We start from the raw sequence: 16,804 nt of genomic DNA on the forward strand, positions 1-16,804 counted from the left end.
GGAGTATCAGTGAAGATTTATAAAGATCATAAAGTGTTATGGACACATTATAAAACATGTACATAAGTATGTGTATATCTATATACACTATAAAATGTATGCACACCTACATATATACACCTATATACCCATACCTATGTACATATCCTTATATGTGTACACAGGTGTGCAAATATGTCCTTTAATAAGGTAGTTAGTGCAAGTTTTGTTGAAGTAATAATATTTAATGGAAACCTTAAAGGGTAAGAAATACTCAACCACAGGAAGTGGTTAGGGAAGAGATAACTAGGGAGCAGGAACAGCTGTAAAAAGGTTCAGGGGTGGGAAATACTTCATTCTTTCTAAAGAACTGAAAGGAAACCTGTGTGAGGGTGTACCATGTTCTCAAGGGCCATGTGATCCAAGTTAAGGAGTTTATACTGAGGTCTGTCCACCAAATCTGTCCACAGTGGAGCTTGAATCAGCACAGCTACGAGTTTTATTTCTGTAGATTAATCTGTGATTTAACACAGGAAGAAAAAATGGGAAACACAGACTAGACATCATTGCATGTACCAAGAGGACGGTTATGATACCTGGAGCTAGGGTAGCAGAAGTAAAAATGGACAGAAATAGATGTAAATTTCATGCTTGAGATACACCCAGCGACAACTGCTTTGAGAGCAGGGTTCTAAAGGGTGAAGGAGATTGCAGTTAAAGAAGAGTCCAACAAAAAGATCCAGGTTGAATTTGCTAAGATGAGCAAGGTTGAGGTAGGCACAATTTCCAGAAGTGAGAGGAGCAAGAATTCCACATTGGATATATTGGGTTTAAAATAACAACGGAATCAAAAGAGGACGAAGTAGATGAAGTGATGAAGTAGGCAACTGAAATGTAGGATTGTCAAAGAGACTGAGGAATAAAGACAAAGAGGCTAAAGAAGACTCAGGAGGGTGTGATCCTAGTAAGGAATTCTGGGAAAGGGAGAATTTTGAGAAGAAGTGAATGGTGTCAGCTGCTATTGCTACAGCGAATAAGATGCGGATTGGTAAGTAGAGACCAGTGTGACTGGGACAGTCTCTGTAGGGCTTGTGGCGGGGATGGAATGGATGGGCCATGGCAGCAGTGAGAACGTGAGGCTGTGCATCAAAATGACTCAAACTGTGTCATGTGACGGGAAGTTGAGGTCAGAAGCAGTCGCTTTAGGGAGATGCGCTTTAGGAAATATTAGTATATCAGGAAAATTAATGTTGGCTACAGTTGATACGACATACAACAACAGCTCAAACTTGGTGTGTACCTCTCCTCAGCCCCAGTCAATAACGTTAGAAAGTAAGAAACAGAAGGGAGATGGAAGACCCAGATCACCTCACTAAGGCTGCCTCTGTTTACTCGTTCGCACAGCCACACCGAGCTCTCAGAGAAACGGGGATATTGTCCATTCAAGATGTTCGTGGAACCAACTGCAAGTGTAGATCAAGAGTTACAGTTCAAGGACTTATCAAGAGAGAGACAACGGACATTGGAGGTAACGATCACCCTACGCAAAAGTTGGGTTTGATTTATGCTTCTGTATTTGTGTGTGTGTGCATGGGGGGACTAAGTGTTTGTACTTTTCAGTTTCTACACTAATCCAGAATTGAAAGAGCACTGGAGGAGGAGGGTAATATATCAAAAAATCATCAAAATTCTTCAGAGAATGAGGGCATAAGATTCAGAACTTAAATAAAGGAACCGGCCCTTGAGACAAGAGGGAGCTTTGACAATGGTAGATGCAGATGGGTTTGGTATTTAAAAAACTATATAAAAGATGAGGGATTTCCCAACTGAGAGCATCTATTTTCCAGGTGAAGGCAGAATCAAGGTCAGATACAGTAAAATGCAGATTTAAGGAAAGAGACATATACATGGTATTATTTTCTTTGATGGCTGACTTTGCATGGAAGCTTTGTAGACCCACTGGGCAGAGCCTCCAGCCCACTTAAGGCTTACAATTTTATTTCAAGCAAAACCAAGATTAAACAGGATCACCTAGTAAGGGATGGCAAAACTGTGTAAACTAGTATGAAACTATGTGGTGGAGTTAATCTGTAGTTGAGGGTGCTAGGCAAGCACTAAGAGAGACGAGGTCATGCAAAGTTTTTATAGAAATTTGCAAGGAAGTAGGTCAAACAACCTTTACCATTAGCATCATCCATCAGTTCCAATAGCAGCTATTTATTTATCGAATGCCTCATTTGCATAGGTTTTTGTTGTTGTAAGGATTGATATTTTATAGCTTTACTTTGTTGTTCATTAAAACTATTTTTAGCTTTCACAGTTAATGGGATATTTTTCTGTACATATAAAATTGCTTCTAATTTAAGTCCATTTCCCCAAATGTTATTACTTTTATCTCTGGAGGAAAATAGTCCTGTAATTTCCTCATAGATCATTTCATACTCTTACCATCTTTTACCTTTGTGTCTGTAGAACAATTTTTCTAACCATGTCTCAGAATTCTATTGTTTATATCATTTGGATTTCTCTTCTCTGGTCCTTCTAGAATTACTCCACCTTTTTAAAAATATAGGACGAAAACTGAATGCAATGTTTCAGTACAATGAATAAGAAAAATTAGTCTCTTATTTAGTATATTGTCTAAAGGGTGTGGTAGAGATTTCATTTATTTAATGCCTCATAAAAGGAAAGAGAAGGAAAAACAAAGAAGTAGCTCTACAATTCAAATATTCCAATCAGACTAATGGTTGTATGACTCTCCATAAGCTTCCTTTAAGGTTTGTGTAGATGTCCCTCCAAAGCTTCATGCAGTCGCAGAGTTTTTTGGGGAAGTGGTTGAATCCAGAGTGTGTGATTGATTCATAGTGCAATGCTGGGATTAAGGGTGCCGGGATTAAGGGTGGGTGATGGCTGGAACAATCCACTAATTGGATAGGCAGCACCCTAGTCCCAGTGGATTGCATACAGTATAAGGGACAGAAAGAGGCTTATTTCTCCCCCTTGTTACTTTTGCTGCCTAGTGAGTGCCGTGAACTATTCTCTGCCAGGCCACCCTGCCTTGCGCCAGTCAATTATGGACTAAAACTTCTATAAACTGTGAGATAAATAAACCCTTTGCTCCCTTAACTTTGATTATTGGGTATTTTGTCCCAGCATTGAGAAAAGTAACTCAGACAACTGCTTAGGGGTTAATTTGTATTTCTAATTGTACATCTTTCTCCTGAAGGAATCTGTCAATGAAAAGTATATTCTCAGGCCAATATAATCTAGATAAGAACAACTAAGACAGTTAAGGGCCAGAAGTCCTTCCTTTCACTCTTTTACTGACTCTTTCTCACATGGGTATAAATCATAATTGAAACCTTGGAGTGTTTTTCCTACAAGGAATATCCTAAAAAGAATTGTTAGGTTCTCGCATATGTTTACTTCATAGCTGACTTTTAATATATACATGAAGTTCAACAACATAGCACTGATCATATTTTCATAGGAATGATGGCATTATTTTCATGTAGGTTAGACGGAACTCTTTTCTTTAATAGCAGGATGCTAACAGCATATAAGGACTCCAACTTCTCCCCATCCTTTCCAACACTTGTCATTGGGTGGGAGGGAATAAATGATATGACAGCGACCCTACCAGCGTAGCATCCTCTTATTATACATATGATTCACAGTTCTCTGACAGTTAATGACACTAGACATATTTTCACATATCTGCTAGATATTTGTGTATCTTCTTTGGGTGAATGTCTACTCCATTTGGTTATTATGTGTTTTGCTAAAAAGTGGCAGAACTTCCTCTTACATTTTTGAAATCCATACCCTATTTTACAAATGATTTGTAAGCATTTTCTCCCACTTCATAGGGAGAATTCTGTTCTTTTCCTTTGCAGCTTGGAGGCTTTTTTATTTTGACAGAATATCATTTATCTAGTTTTGCTTTGGGACTCTTGTCCAAAATATCATTGCCCTGGCCAGTGGCATGACACTTTTTCTGTTTTTTGTTTTTGTTTTTTTTTCTTAGAATTTTACAGTTTCAAGTCTTACCTTTAAGTCTGTAACCCATTTTTCACTGACTTTATGATTGCATGAGCAAAGGGCGTGATATAATTCTTTGTGTATATCCAGTTCTCCCAGCCAAATCTGAAGAGATTGTTCTTTCCACATTGCGCATGCTCGGCAGCCTCAGTAAGCTGACAGTGTACGGTTGTATTTATTTTCGTGCTCTCTGTTCTGTGCGGCTACTCCGTACGTCTATCTGGATTTCTCTAGTGTTTAATCACTACTATGCTACACACCATCTATTTCCTAGGACCAGCAAAGTTTACCAAGAGCTTATCCTGTTGTGTTTGGTGATGACTCTTGTCACTGGGATACAACTGCATTTCAAACTGTTACTATAAGGCTAGTAACTCAAATTGCCAATGTTATTTTGTATTTCAAGTTTAATTTCCTAAACATACACTTAACTTGTGGTCATCTTCAAAAGGTAGAAACTATTCTCTTGGATTCAATCTCAATTTGTTTAGCACCACAGTATACAGAGGAGATGGTAGAAGGGGATCCATGGGGACTTCGCTTCAAAAGTCTCCTTCAGGCAGATGTCCCGCCTCTGGGAACTAGGTAGGACTCTGGTCCTTTATGGGTAACACGTAAGACTCAAAACTATCTTTTCCCTTGGCTCATTAAAAAATGTAAAATGTGCATGTGTATGATTGTGTGTATATATCTATATATATGTGTGTGTGTATAATTTGTATAAATATTTCCACATGCATACAAATATATATACATATATATTATACATAATTTAAGATGCTTTTTGGTTTCCACTCATTAAAATCTAGAAGGTCTCACTATTTTAAATTTGTTCATTAGTTAGCTGCAAAGCAAATGAGAAGTAAGGATGACATCAATTTTTCTGAAGAAAAAGAAAGTCCCTTTTGCAATTTATTCTGAAACACTTCATCGGCTTATCACCAGACAGGAAGTTGCAACCTTACTAATACCTTCTTGGGTATACTTTTCCTCCGATTATTTCTTCTGCATTGGCAAAGCAGCTCCTTGGCCTGGGTGATGTCCCAAATGATCAAGGGGGACTCGCATCTGGCACTCAGCTCCCAGACCATGCCCTCCGGACTAGATCTAGCGTGAAAAGAAAAAGGTGTCTCTATTCGCCTTTGTCTTTAAGAAAGTGAGTAATTGTCTCTCTCCTCGCCTATTTCCTCCATGGAGAATTTAGTGGCCCAAATTTTTAAAAAAGCTCCTACCACACTCCCATTTGCTGTAAGTTCAATTAGTTGCAGGTACAAAATTTGGAGCAAAGAGGCCTCCGGTGGCCTCTTGTGCCTGCGGTTATCCAACCGTGGCTGCAGTTTTTCAGTGCACGACTGATTGCACCCACAAAAGGAAAGGCTACGCTTTGAAAACGGGTCCCTTTAAGACAGTTGGGGGACTGCATGCCTCCGCTTGGCAAATTGCAATCTGCTAGAGAGGCTCAGCCATCACTTCGGCTGGCACTGCAAGGCTGAAATCCAGGTTAGGCACCTCGGGTGAGCTGGAGGCTTGATGCTAGCACAGGTGTCTGAGCCGATGGCTGCCCCTTGCCCTCCCCCCGGCTTCACCTTCGGGGCCTGGTGGATGATGCATTAGTATTCAGCATTCCTGGCGGCATCTCCTGCTTAGTTCACCAGTCACTCTCCAAAGGGGTTGGAAGGAAAAAGCTTGGTCATACTGTCAATATAACACATTTAACCAACTCTAAATTTGCTTTAAAGAGACAGCTACGAAGATTAACTTTTGCAAAGTGACTCACTCCACCATGAGGCAAAGGTGTCATCTGGCTCTTGAGCGTTATTAACTGTGTCACTGAGTACATAAGAAAGGGTTCTGAAGGAATTCCAGCGTGAATCCACTAATTCAATAATTCAATAACATAAATTCAAGTAATGGATATGAATACTATGTTCAAAACACGTTCACAACTTTTATATCTCTTTTTGCAGCAGACAGAGCATGCGTCGTGAGGGGCTCCTGATGAAATAATAAAACCTAATTCTCATCTAGAAGAAAGAATCATTATGGGAGGATGGTAATTTACTTTATATGACCTTCAATTGATTATTCTGTGGCTCCTACACAAATATCACAGGAGCTATTGATCGTAAAACCTACCAAATAGATCTCTAATAGCTTTTACTGGGCAAAAATAATTATGCTTGCACTGTGGTCAAACACACATAAACCAATGTGGAGGTATTAATGTATGGTATTATTACCCATCTGTCGGCGAGGTATGGAGAGGACCCTTCTCGGGAACACACTATGTCTAAGCCCCATGAAAGCTCAATATCCAAGCCAGCAATTATAGCCAGTTATACTGAAAAAATTGATTACTGTAACTAAAAGCTAGAGCTGGAAAGCAGAGGCTGCAGCTTGCTTAATAAAAGTAAAATAATAAGAGGAGATATCCTAATTGAGTCCTGCTGCAGTGGCTTTGAGGATGCAGAAACTGAATTTCCTTGGGGTGCTGGCAGCACGGTAACTTTTCGGAGTCAAGAGCTTCCTATCCAGCTCAGATCAGGATCAATGATCAACACCTGTAAAAGGTCAGGGTGTCCAATCAAAGAACAGATCATCTATCTCTCAAGGAAAAGGGTGTAACGCAATCCCAAAATGTGGTGCTGCTAGCCACGGACAGCAAGAAAAGCCAAGGCAAAGAGCAGCTTCAGTTCCATGTTGGTGAACAGAGGAAGGTCCCACTCACACAAAGTGTGCAGCCGGACTTGCGCTATGGAAGCGGGGTGACTTGGGAAGGCCCCAGGCAGATGAACAAAGGCCGTGGACTAAATGGGTTAATCATTCCACCACACTCACCTGGAGACCTGCGCATTTTTGGGATTTCAACATTTCGCAGCGAGTCTGTCACTTGCCCTCCACCCCTCCAAGTTCAAATAATAACGTAAACAAATGTTTCACTAGCAAAAACCGGAAAACGAAAAACCTCCTGTCAAGGCGTTTAAGTGAGAAACAATAATCTTCTAGCAGCCGGAATGAATAGAGCAGAACACTAAAAGGAGTGAAATATACGTGAGGAGAGAAAGAGACACAGAGAGACAGAGGATAGAGAGCGAGAGACAGAGAGAGGGAGGGAGAGGGGGGAACAGAGGGAGGGCGAGAGAGAGAAGGAGGAAGCAAGAGGGAGGGGGAGAGAAGACACAGCATTGTGGAATCTGTGCTTTTGCATGAGAGGGCAGTGATGGGGAGTGGTAATTGTATCTCTTGGAACAGAGCAGAATAATATTCCACGAATCCCACTCCCGCATCCCATGAAGCAGAGCAGACCTGAAAAGTGCAGCTATAGGGCTGTGCATTCCACCGACGGCAGAGTTTTCCTATGTATTTATGCTCTGAGAGCACCTCACAACAGTCACATTAGACTATTGATCTAGGTATTAGTATTTCAAATAAATAAATAAATAAACAAATAAGCACCCCCCCCCCCCAGGAGGGACTGACTTAGAAGGAAGGATCCTGTGAGTGATGGGAGGAGCCTTGAACTTCCCAAGTGTGCCCTTCCTCCTTCTGCAGTGATGTGCTGTTTTCCCCCAGGGTTATTTCTCTTCTTTTCTGGAACGATCAGACCCAGTTGTCAAAGGTAGCAGAATTGCAGCCACTGCTTCTGTCTCTCTCTCTCTCTTTTATGATTTATAACTCAGAAGTGAAACAGGGGCAGGGAGTCGAGGGTGATCCCTGCAGCTGCGGTCACTGTTATTATTTTTAAAATATGTGTTTCTAGGAAACCTTGAAGCCTCTGCAGGACTGTTGTTTGCCAAGGCCTTGCACCACTGTAATCCTCGTCTCCTGGACACACTGTTGGAACACGTCAGGGCTGGGGGTTGCTGCTCGCAGTTCTGATTCTGCCTGTCCTAAGTCCTTCTCAAATTCCATGGTGGAGTTGATGTTTAGGACGCTTTAAACCAAAGGGAGATATTGAGCCCTAGTATAAAATCCATAACACGCGGGCAGGGCTTATCTTAGCTACATCCCCCAGACCGCAGCTGAGGAACTCCAAACCGCCTGTAAGACCACAAAGACAAGGTGGTGGTATTACAAATAGTTTTGTTACTTGGAAAATATTGCCTGCCGTTCAAGGTCCTGTGTTTTCTGTTTTGTTTTGTTTCTTTTTTTGTTGTTCTTGTAGTATTTGTTTTAATTGTTACAGTCTGGTTTTATGATCCTTTGGGGTCTAGGTCAGGTTTTCTATTGGGTAGGTTGTACATCCTATGGAGACTGTTTAAACTTAAGCCTTGTGGTAATAGTGTCCCTTGGTCGGTCTTGGGGCAGTACTTGGCTTATAAACTCCATCCTGGGTTAGTACCAGAAAGAGCCACAGACCTGAGGTCACACAGTCTCTCCACATTCTCAGTGGCTCTTTCCTTCCAAAGGTAAGAATCGGGATCCCTCCACTTTTCTAGAGGTTAAACGTCCAGGGGGTCGCTTTGCCCTCCATCCCCTGAAAGGCAGGCCCTTGCATACCAGGTTTGGGAGTTAAGGGAGGACCAGGACTCCCAACTTCCAGCCGCCGCCGCCACACCCTGGCTGCCAGCGGCTGTCTCAGCACAGTCAGGGTCCCTGTCACCCAGCATACCTGTCGCATCCTGGTCTTGGAGAACGCAGTGGCTCCGGGGCCCGCTGGCCCCCGAGGCGCGGCGCGGCGCGGCGAGCACAAGGAAGCGCGCGGCCCGCAGGTGCGGCCCCACCTGGCGCCCATTGGCCGCGGCTGCTGCGCGGCGGGAGGAGGCGGATGATGGATGGGCTGTCTGCGGCTGCGTCCAGCCGCGAGGCGCCAGCCTGCAAATACGGGCGCTCTGGCGCTGCTCGGTGCCCAGCTCGGGGAGCAAGATGGTTGCACAAAAGGATCGGGCTTGCAGTGTTTAGATTTTGAAGATTAGTTTCTATTATTTCTCTGCGGGAGGAAGGAAAACTCAGTATGGGAAAGTGGAGGGTAAAAGAGCTCCTCATAATTTCCAAAGGATGTTTGACGAATCATTTCGCCTTCAGAACCGTCCACCAGCCTCCTCTTCCCAACCTGAAAAGTTTAAACTTCTTTGCCATTAATGCCTGTGATGCCCCTCCAAATCTGAGACATAATATAACAGACCCACGGAGATGCAATTTCCATTTTTTTTTCAGGCAGTATTAAAAACACAGAAAATTGGCTTTAAAATTGTTCTTTATGAACGTGGTCTATTTTGAAGAAAAAAAAATAATAATTCCCAGAATAGAAAAATCTATGATAATAGAAAGTAGCACAGTGGTTGCCTGGATTTAGTGGGGAGAGATTGGGAGATGATAGCTGATAGGTAGAATGCTTTGGTTTGGGATAAGAAAAATGACTTAGGTTTGATTGTGGTTGTAGCTCTACGGACCCGGCAATGGGCTAATATCAAATGAATCTTACATTTTGAGTTTCAAATTGTGTGGTATGCAAATTTTTAGTTTAATACAATTGTTTTATTTACAAAAAGGAAATTGGTTTAAAAAAAAGGAAGGAGGCTATGTTTCAGATATTCTAAGCAGGATAATATGTACAACACTTGACCTTTACATCAAATAAAAATTTTCTCAAATAGAATACAATAAAATAGCAGGATGCCTTCTCAATATACATTTTTGCCCATTAGAGATGTAACATTTTCATAGTTTGTCTGGCTTCTCTATGTTTAAGAGTCACTAGCAATTTGAATATATTTTGTTTGGCCTTGAAAACAGAGGAGAGCGCCTGGTTTTGGGCAATTCCATTTAAGATCTGTCCTTTTGAAAACTCATTAAGCTGAGAGGAGGAATTGAGACAGACAGACAGATAGCAGGAGAAAATATGTCGTGAACCTCTGCAGAAATGGGGCTGGTGGCGGGCTATTCTGTCACCTGTTTCTTCTTTGGCAATTGAAGGACAGGGCCATTCACAGCAAGCATTTCTCGGGCTGAAGGCAATATATCTCGTGTCAAGGAGAAAGCTGGTCCTCCCTCTGTGTTATGTCGTTTGCCTGTGAGAGCAACATAGTTTAGAGAAACAGTTGGTTATTTTCATAGGAGGAACGTGTTGCATTATTCTGTCTGCTTAGGCATGAAACTCCCCACCACTCCTCCCTGCGTTTATCACTAGTACCGCCCAAGAACTGAAGCCACATTTAAAAGAGCAATAAGTAAGACTGAATGTGTCAAAAAGGTGCATGTTATCTATCTGTGGCTGAAACAGTGTGTACCTGTGTGTATTTCTCTCTCAAATGCCATATTTTAATGATATAACAGTAAGTTTGGAAAGAAAAAGATTCAAGAAATCTAACAATTCTATCAGGCTATCATAGTATGTACAAAAATGCACACTTCAATTAAATCCATGTATATTTCAATATTTATAAAAGAGGGTATTTGAATTGACTGGATTCTTCATACAAAATGTCACAAGTGTTGTTTAGTATTATTTGAGAATAGCCATATTAATTGGTTTTAGTAGCAGCATAATCTTTCATCCAGTGGACATGCAATTTACTTAACCATTTCCTTAGTGTTGTATACTTAAATTGTTCCTACAGTTCAGTGAAAATTAACAATATATTAAAAATCATCTTAAGAAAACATTTCTTTTTAAAAATGATTAATTTCATAGAATTTTTATACTGCAATAAATGGGCCATGTTTTCTGAAATATTTTGATAGTTCTTTAAAGTTTTCCAGCTATTTTACAAAAAGAAAAATTTGTGGCATTCTATCCTGCCATTAGAAAAGTATGATTTCCCACTTTTTCAGCTTTAGTAGGGATAAAGTGAATATATAAATAGGTATATATTCTAAAGGTGTACAACATGATATTTTGGCATATGTATGCATTATAAAAAGTAACATGCATATAAAGTATACATTATATTTTAAAGTATGTCCTGTGTTATTTGGGATTATATTAGTAAGATTATTTATTAATAGAGCAAGTTGCAGTGTTTCATTGATATTAATTTTCTTTGGTTATTAATGAAGTCACTCAGTTCCTTTTTAAAATTGATTTTTCTTCTTATTTTGGAATTTGTCTTTCTTATATAGTTTTGGAGGTAGCTCAGAAATCAACATATAAAAATAAAGGATACCATTTTCACAAATCAATCGTTTATAGTGCTAATTCTCAACTAATGTGGAAATGCTGGTTAAGATGGTTACAATAAGTATAGCAAGTAATTCCTGACAAAATTGGGTGAAGCTGCAGTTCAAAACGATCTTTCGAATTGAGGTTTCCAGCAAGCTTTGCTTTCCCTTTCTGGTAGCACATAAAATGATATTATCATCTATGAAATTACCCCAGAAGCTTAAGGTATGTTATAGTAAACTGTATTCTCTTGTTAGGAAACTCAGAATCATTGATCTTTGCACTAGCTTTTATTCTAGGCTGAAAATGTGTGCTGTTTTCTTAGGCTGTGATGTGGTCATTTAAAAAACGCCTTCCTGTGTTCTGGCACCATCCGCAAAAGCACCAGTGCCCAGTAAATAAAGTAGCAGCCCATGTCCCTTTTAGCAAAAGCTATATATCTGTTCAGACTTGTAATTTGCTCCGTTTATATCCTTTGCCCTTGAACTCTGGTTATTAACGCAATGTTTCTCCAAATGATGCCGTATAACTCTGCTCCCAGCACATTCACGGTGACACCACGCAAACATTCTAAGGGCCAGGGCCAGCTGAGGAAGGGGAAAAATGATGGCTGAGTGGTGAGGGTTGCGATGCATTACTCAAAATGGACTGGCTGTAAAACTATGACCGTTAATATTCAAATTGCAACAAGGCCAGAACCAGATTCGACTGCTAATATTCGGAGGTCTGCTTGGAAAGCAATTTAGCAAAATAGCTTTGATGGAAAAAAAAAAAAAAAAAACAAAAAAAGCAACAGCCAGAAGACTTTTCCCAAGAAATGAACTAAAAAAGAAATTCTATCAGAGGATTTAAGGCAGGTGTCCTAATTACATACCTTAAAAATTCTTTATGGTGGGTTTTGGAGGTAAGGGTGGACTTACTTCCAATACAAAATGCAGATTTTATATGCAGTAAGTTAAGGACCAAATTCCTTTGTGAATCTGCAAATAATGCACACGAATTTCTTTTGTAAATCTTTTACATCCTAGGGCACATCTTATATAAGAATTGAATACTGGCTGCATTTAATACTACTTTCATTTTAAAAATAAAAATTTGCTAATTAATATCATCTGGAATTTTGGACAGGGAGTGGGACCAGTCTCCCTTTAGAATATCTGTGGAAGGGATGCACTGATTAACCAAATTAATAATTTAGGTAAGAGCGCAGAGGGTCTGCACAACCTACTTTGCAACGGAAATTGTCCCTCCACATTGTAGAGAAGGGCATTTATGAAAGAGTTCCTTGTCTTTGAAATGAGAAAATTACACACTTGGAATACTGTACTCAAGGAAGAGCCTTTGCACATTAGAATATTTTGAAAACCTTTATTTGTTAAAAATTAATGCTTGCAGATCATTTTTTCTCTGAAAGACACTTAATTTATTCATGTTAAGGTGAGTATTACATCAAAACTCTTTCTTTTTATCTTTAAGTAAATCATTCATACCAGTAGGGTTTAATATGTACCACATCTTCCCCCAACGTATATTGCAGGTCACACAAAAATTTTGATGAGAGTGAGGAAATAATGTACCATCAAATTTTGAATTTTTATTCTGAAATGTAAACTTACTGTGAAATCTCTAGGCTTAAGTTTTTATTGTTAGTATCTTTTTTTTTGTACCAGGAATTGAACTCAAGACTTTGTGCAATTGACCATACTACCTTTTTTTTTTTTTTTTTTTTTTGCTTCTGGTTTATTTTTAAAAAAATAATAAAAGAAAATAGCAAAATACACACAATGCAAACAAGGACATTAAATATTATACAGGGTATCAAACCAAATAATAGAGATTAACAGTGGTTGTTATATTACATATTATTATCTTCAATGAAGTTGCTCAGATTACCAGATGTAAGAATAGAAGATTGATCAAATCATTAAAGGGAATAAGAAAATTATTTAAAAGAACATTTTTTGTTTTAATCGCATGACCTATCACGTGCAGGAGTATTGCCAACAGAAAATGGTTAACTTGCATGTGCCCAGGACTACCAAGCACTTTCACCTCCAGACATTAGCTGTTCTCAGTTGAGTATAATTTCTAGAGGAAAGTGAATTCTAAGTTCCAGGTAAGCTATTAGGAATACTTGAGAAAGAAGTCTTTTCATACACATAGATCTGCCTATATGTTTTCTTTTCTCTTCTCTTTTTAATGAACTGTTCTTAAATTAAAAGAGATTTTCTACACTTAGTCAATGCCACAGAACTTGTGACCTAAATGCTGGTGCTGTTTGGTGAAGAAAGATTAAAACTATAGGTATGGACATTTTTAAAGGTTTCTGAGAAGTCTAGGCTTTCATTCTGACTGCATGAGCAGATTTAAGATGTAGACACCTTGACCTTATCCCTCCCCTTGGCATCATCACTTGTTAAACAACCTTTCATCTAGTCATTGAATTAAATGCATAAATGGATGTGGGTGAGAGCTTATTGTTTTACATTATTTGATTAATATCTAATATAATTAATGGCTTATAATATTAAGTGATTTTTATTCATGTAGCTCCCTATTATACTCTCTTATTCTTAAAAATTCAACATGTTCCTTTTTATGTATATTTCAATCATAAAATGATGGCCACTCTGTGCTGGTAACATTAAGTTTGATGAACTTAGCATATATGTTCCCTTTCATTGTCATAGCTAAATAATTGCTAAAACTATATGTGATGTTAAGTGTATATTTGTATACTAAAGAGGGGACATAGTATTTATTAGAAGGCATGTATTTAATTCTTAATAAAATGAGATTATTAAATATTCTGAATGACTTGAAATTTGCTTATTCTTCACAGATTAAGTTTTGGATTGTCTAGCTTGGTCTCCTAATTTAATATATTTATATACACCTCAGATTGTATGTAGTATAATTCTACCAATCTTAGTTCTTTTTTTATTTTACAGAGAGAAAAATAATAAAAACCATGGTACAGAATTTCAAAACAAGATAGTAGGAAATTAACAATGCTTAATATATTGCATATTGTTATCTTCAAAGTAGTTGCTGAGATTACAAGATATAGGCATACAAAATTGATCAAACAATATAAGCACAGCCATTCTCTCTAATGCAATAATAGAAATTAGTTGTATAATTATCTTAGATATCTTGTGCATATATATATATTTCTTTTCCCTTTCTCATTTTCTCCTTTCCCCCATCCCAGTTTTTCTCTCCTTTTGAGCAGTTTCTTTCCCTTTCACATATCTACTGTACATTTTGTATTTCATTTACTCTTTCAATTTCTTACACTAGGGAGACAATATGACGTTTACACATGGAAGACTGATTTACTCACTTGTAAGTATGGTCTCTAGTTGCATCCATTTACCTGTGAAAACCTTGAGTTTGTCCTTATAGCTGAGTAGTACTCCATTGTGTAAAAATATCACATCTTTTTTATCCATTCCTCAATTGATGGGCATTTAGGTTGTTTCCAAGATCTAACTATTACAAGTTGTGCTACTATAAACATGAGTGCATATATATTGCCATGGTATGATGTTTTTAATTCTTCTGAGAAAATACTCAGAAGGGGACTAGCTGGGTGGAATGGGAACTCTAATCCTAATTTTTTGATGACTTTCCACACCGATTTCCACAGTGATTTTTCCAATCTACACTGCCACCAACAGTGGAGAAGTGTTTTGTTTACCTACAGCCCTTCCAGCATTTGATGGTGGTTGATTTCTTGATAATAACCATGTTTTCTGGGGTGAGATGGAATCTCAGCATTATTATAATTTGAATTTTATGAAAAACCAATGATATTGAACATTTTTTCATATACTTAGAGGCCATTTGTATTTCTTCATTTGAGAAGTGTGTATTCATCTCAGACGCCCATTTTTGGATTGGGTCTTTGAATTTGGGGAGTCTAATTTTTTTCAATTCTTTATATGTTCTAGATAGAAGTCCTTTGTCTGAGGAACAGTTGGCTAAAATATTTTCCCAATTTTTAGGTCTTCTTTTTACTCTGTTGGTGATTTCTTTTGATGTGCAAAAACTTTTTAATAAGATGAGATTCCAGTTGTTGATTCTTTGAAGTACTTACCGTGCAGTTTGTGCTTTGTTCATGAAGTCTCTGCCTGTCCCTATGTTTTCAAGATTTCTGTGTACTACCTCTTCCACTAGATTTAGTGTTACTGTTTTAATATTTAGACCTTTGATCCATTTTGACTTTAGTTTAGTGTATGGTGATTGACATGTGTCTAATTTTAGTCTTTGGCACATGGAAAGCCAGTCTTTCCAGCACCACTTATTAAAGACACAATCTTTCTTCTAGCTAATATGTTTGGCATCTTTGTTAAAGATAAGGTGGCTGGGTATATTTGGAGTTGTTTGTGCATCTTTTGATCTGTTCCCTTCATCCTCAGGTTTGTTTTTCTGCCAGTGCCATGCTGATTTTATCACAGCAGCTTTGTGATATAATTTCAAATCAATAATTATGATGCTCCCTGCCTTGCCTTTGTTGCTCATTTGCCTTTGCTCTTCTATGTCTCTTCTGGTTCCATATGAATTTTGGGAATGTTTTTGCTAATTCTGGGGGATATACTACTGGAATTTTGATTGGAATTGCATTAAATCTGTATAAACAGTTTTTTTAAGTATGGCCTTTTCAAAATATTGGTTCTTCCTACCCAAAAGCAAGAGATGTCTTTCCATTTTCTGATATCCACTTCAATCTCCTTTTTCAGAGTACTTTGGTTTTCAATATAGAGATCTTTTATGTCCTTTGTTAGATTAATTCTTAGGTATTTCATTTTTTGGGTGCTATTATGAAAGGTATTGTTTCTCTAATTTCTTTCTCAGTGAGATTGTTATTCATGTAAAAGTTTTTTAATAAGATGAGGTCCCAGTTGTTGATTCTTTGTGATAGCTCTTGTGTGATCAGAGTTTTAGTCATAAAATCTGCCTACACCAATGTCATCAAGAGTTTTGCCTACTCTATCTTTCAGAAGATTTAATGTTTCTGTTTTAATATTTAGATCTTTGATCCATTTTCAATTTAGTTTAGTGCATGGTGAAAGATACGGGTCCAATTTTAATCTTTGGCATGTGCAGAGCCAGTTTTTCCAGCACCACTTATTAAAGAGGTTATCTTTCTCCCAGTGAACATGTTTGGCTCCTTTGTCAAAGATAAGATGGCAGGGGGCTGGGGATTTAGCTCAGTGGCAAAAACGCCTGCCTGGCAAGCGCAAGGTCGTGAGTTCGGTTCCTGGTACTGGAGAAAAACCAAAAAAAAAAAAAAAACAACAACAACAAAAAAAAAGATAAGATGGCAGAGTGTGTTTCTAGTTGTGTCTGCATCATCTAATCTCTTCCACTGATCCTCAGGTCTGCTTTCTTTTTTGCCAGTACCATGCTGATTTTATCACAGTGGCTTTGTAGTATAATTTCAAGTCAGAGGTTGTGATGCTTCCTGACTTGTCTTTGTTGCCTAGGATTGCCTTTGCTATTCTAGGTCTGTTCTGTTTCCAAAAGAATTTTAGGAATATTTTCTCTAGATCTATGAAGTATGCTAATGGTATTTTGATTGGGATTGCATTAAATTTGTATGACAGTTTTGGGAGTATGGCCATTTTCATAAGCCAACCATAGTTTTAAACATTTATTTATGAAATATAAAGAACA

The 16,804-nt window shown here is 38.4% G+C and overlaps 1 protein-coding gene across 1 annotated transcript in view; it reads right to left on the reverse strand.

Moving 5' to 3' along the window:
- Positions 1-9,006, reverse strand: part of LOC106148119 — a 34,938-nt gene extending 25,932 nt beyond the window's left edge. Inside the window, exons 1-2 of the mRNA XM_013512425.1 lie at positions 8,633-9,006; positions 4,992-5,127 (exon numbers count right to left, since the gene is read on the reverse strand). Of these exons, the coding sequence (XP_013367879.1) occupies positions 4,992-5,127; positions 8,633-9,006 (510 nt within the window). The remainder of the gene's footprint in view (positions 1-4,991; positions 5,128-8,632) is intronic.
- Positions 9,007-16,804: the final 7,798 nt, after the last annotated feature.

The sequence above is a fragment of the Chinchilla lanigera genome, unplaced genomic scaffold, assembly GCF_000276665.1.
Source record: "Chinchilla lanigera isolate Chin_1 unplaced genomic scaffold, ChiLan1.0 scaffold00015, whole genome shotgun sequence".
NCBI classification, from domain to species: domain Eukaryota; kingdom Metazoa; phylum Chordata; class Mammalia; order Rodentia; family Chinchillidae; genus Chinchilla; species Chinchilla lanigera.